General features: G+C 45.4%; 1 protein-coding gene across 1 annotated transcript in view; it reads left to right on the top strand.

Annotated features, from left to right (window-relative positions):
* The window catches only part of septin12 (septin 12), a 70,452-nt gene that overhangs the window by 24,847 nt on the left and 42,838 nt on the right, over positions 1-2,767 (top strand). The window contains exon 2 of the mRNA XM_015060377.1: positions 1,055-2,593. Within this exon, the coding sequence (XP_014915863.1) occupies positions 1,055-2,593 (1,539 nt within the window). The remainder of the gene's footprint in view (positions 1-1,054; positions 2,594-2,767) is intronic.

Here is a 2,767-nt window from a genome sequence, read left to right as displayed (position 1 = left end):
GATGGATGGATGGATGGATGGAAGGATGGATGGACTTGTGTTGAAGTACATGTCTTTTCCAACATGGGTTTTAAGAAGGAGAGGCAGGAGAGGAAGCTGTGGAAAGTGGGAAGCTCACTTGCATTTTTCTTTTATTAGGGATGGACCACCATGAGATTCTGACAGATTGATAACTTTATATAAAAATACATCCGTTTTCTGGACTCAACACAGAAAATGACAAATTGTTCAACACAACATCAATAATCTCCTTTATGTCAGTGTGAAGGCACAAATATTTCACCTGGATAAAGAACTATAGTATTGATTATTAGTTCTAATAATGTTATCTAGACCAGCTCTTACTGTTATCTTATAGTAAATCAGACTTAAGCAAACATTTAGATACCACCACATTTAGTAGTTTAAATGCTAACTTTGCAGAATAATTGACTGTTGTTTTTTTTTTTTACCTTCTGCTATTTTAACAGTAACGCAATATAAATAAACTGATATCAGGAATATTAGTTGGGCTACTGTCCAAACTTTTTGCCACTGGAAATAATTTTTTTAAGGTTGGGAATATTGTGGCTTTGATTAAATCCAGGTTTTAGTCCTTAACCTTTTAAACATCAGATATGAATATTTGCAAATTGCAATTTTTTAAAGAGGTATAGAGCATAGAGGTAGAGCAGGTGACCGTATGCAGGTTTTTAGTCCTCAATGCAGCCACTCTACTTTGACCCCTTACTTCAGCCCATTTCCTGTCTGATTACTGTGAATAAAGGGCACTTATATAACACAATCTTTATAAATAAATAATTAAATATCTGAAATCTGGCTGAAATGGTACATCTGTGTGACTAGCTGCTACTTTTCAGTTCTCTAAGGATTTCTAAACCTTTCTATTAACTTACTTCAACACCACATTTTCTCATCTCAATTTAAAAAAAAAAAAAATCAAAATATCCCTTCTGGGCTCTCCAGTCTCAGTTTAGCTGAGCTGATTTGATCTGATCTGTTTCATACCACTGACCTTTATTGTGACCTGAATCTTCCTTGTCTCCATCTGCAGCACTGAAGAGATCGTTCGATGATGAAAACATGGATGACATGACGTCTGTCACCTCAGCTTCCTCTGTCTCTGCCTCCATTTCCCCGTCTTCCTCCCGTTTCATCCTGAACCACAACAAATCCACCATGGGGCCGGGAGGAGGTGGCCCGTCTCCTCCTTTTGCCGTCAGCAACAATAGCACGGTCTCTGCAGCGGACTCCCACATACGTCTGAGTTCCGGTCTCAGTCCCGTCCTCAAGAGCCGCGCTGTAGGCAGCAGCTTGTCCTTCAACAGAGGAACCATGAACAGGCCAGTCGTCCCCAACTCCAGCTCCTCTGTGACCAGAGCTGCTTCCTTCCAAAGCAGGTTGAACCCCAGCTTCTGCTCCACACTGTCAGGGCCTGGCAGTGATAACGACAGCCTTTACAGCTCTACGTCCAGCCTGGAGTACTCTACTGGTGGAGGCCATACCATGCCAGCTAACAAGCTATCCTCCTATCACAGCCCTCCACCTCAGAGGGAGTACTATGGATCTAAGCTCAACTGGTCACAACATCATGAAGCGAATACGGAGAAGTTCTCCTCACATGGAAGTGTTTTCAAGTCGGAGGTGAACCAAGGACCTGAGCTGATGCTGGATATGAGAGAGCCTCAGGTGTTAAACCACAGCACCTTGTCAATTCTTGACTACCAACTTCCAGGAGAGGGGAACTTGGGAATTCTAAGAGATGGTGGTGGTGGCGGCATGTCTCCAGGAATGAAATATGTTGATGCGAATTTTAACTGGAACGGTCTGCGTAGTGGAAACTCCTTTGAAGAATGCAGATCAAAAGAAGTTTCCCAAAAGCAGCTTCGGGCCGTCAAGAGTCCGCAGCCCAAAGCCAAAGAACCTCCACGTCTCAACAAGTTTCCTTTGGATCTGGACAGCCTGGTGAGCAGCGTCTCACCGGCCTCCCCTTCCAAGCCAGAGGTGGGACTGAGGAGCCCAAAGGCGTCAAACCATTCCCAGCAGAGCGCAAATGACCTTCAGAGCTACAACCCAAGCCCCCCATCCACAGCTGCCAGCCCTTCAGCCTCTCTCAGCAGCCTGGACAGTTCCTCTGACACACCAGTTAGACCCAATAACTACCCACGTTCACCCGTATCTCCTCGCTCTCCTTTTCCCTCACAACATCCCGTCACTGCTCTTGAGAAGACTTGCTCTCCTGCGCCCTTTGCCCTATCCTCAGCTGAGAGCCTTCAGAGGGATCAATTCTCACAGTCCCAGGCTGGACACATGGTCTCCAATCTCCAAAGTCAATTTAGTTCTTCCAGCACCTTCAGCTCCAGAGTTATTGGATCTTTGGAAGATAGCGAATGTGATGAAAAAGAGAGCGTGGACCTGATCTTACAAAGAATTGCTTTGTTCTCTTGGCCTGTCACAACTGACACCACCACAGGACCCGCAGTCCAAACCCCAAACCCGACCCAACGTACTGCTGGGTTGTCGCCTAATTCTGGCTGTCCCACCAAGGACACACCCATCACCATGAGAAAGGAGGGGAACAAGAAATATGGAGGTAAGACAGGAAAATGAGACTGTCCACATATGTATGATTGCAGAGTGTGTGTGTGTGGGTGTGTGTGTGTGTGTGTGAGTGTGTGTGTGTGTGTGTGTGTGTGTGTGTGTGTGTGTGTGTGTGTGTATGTGTGTGTGTGTGTGTGTGTGTGTGTTGTATATAGGAGAGGAGAGA

Source organism: Poecilia latipinna, unplaced genomic scaffold, assembly GCF_001443285.1.
Source record: "Poecilia latipinna isolate Pla-1442-1.1 unplaced genomic scaffold, P_latipinna-1.0 Scaffold1705, whole genome shotgun sequence".
In the NCBI taxonomy this organism is placed as follows: Eukaryota; Metazoa; Chordata; class Actinopteri; order Cyprinodontiformes; family Poeciliidae; genus Poecilia; species Poecilia latipinna.
The sequence above is the reverse complement of the archived record's forward strand: the minus strand, read 5'-3'. Positions and strand labels throughout refer to the sequence as shown.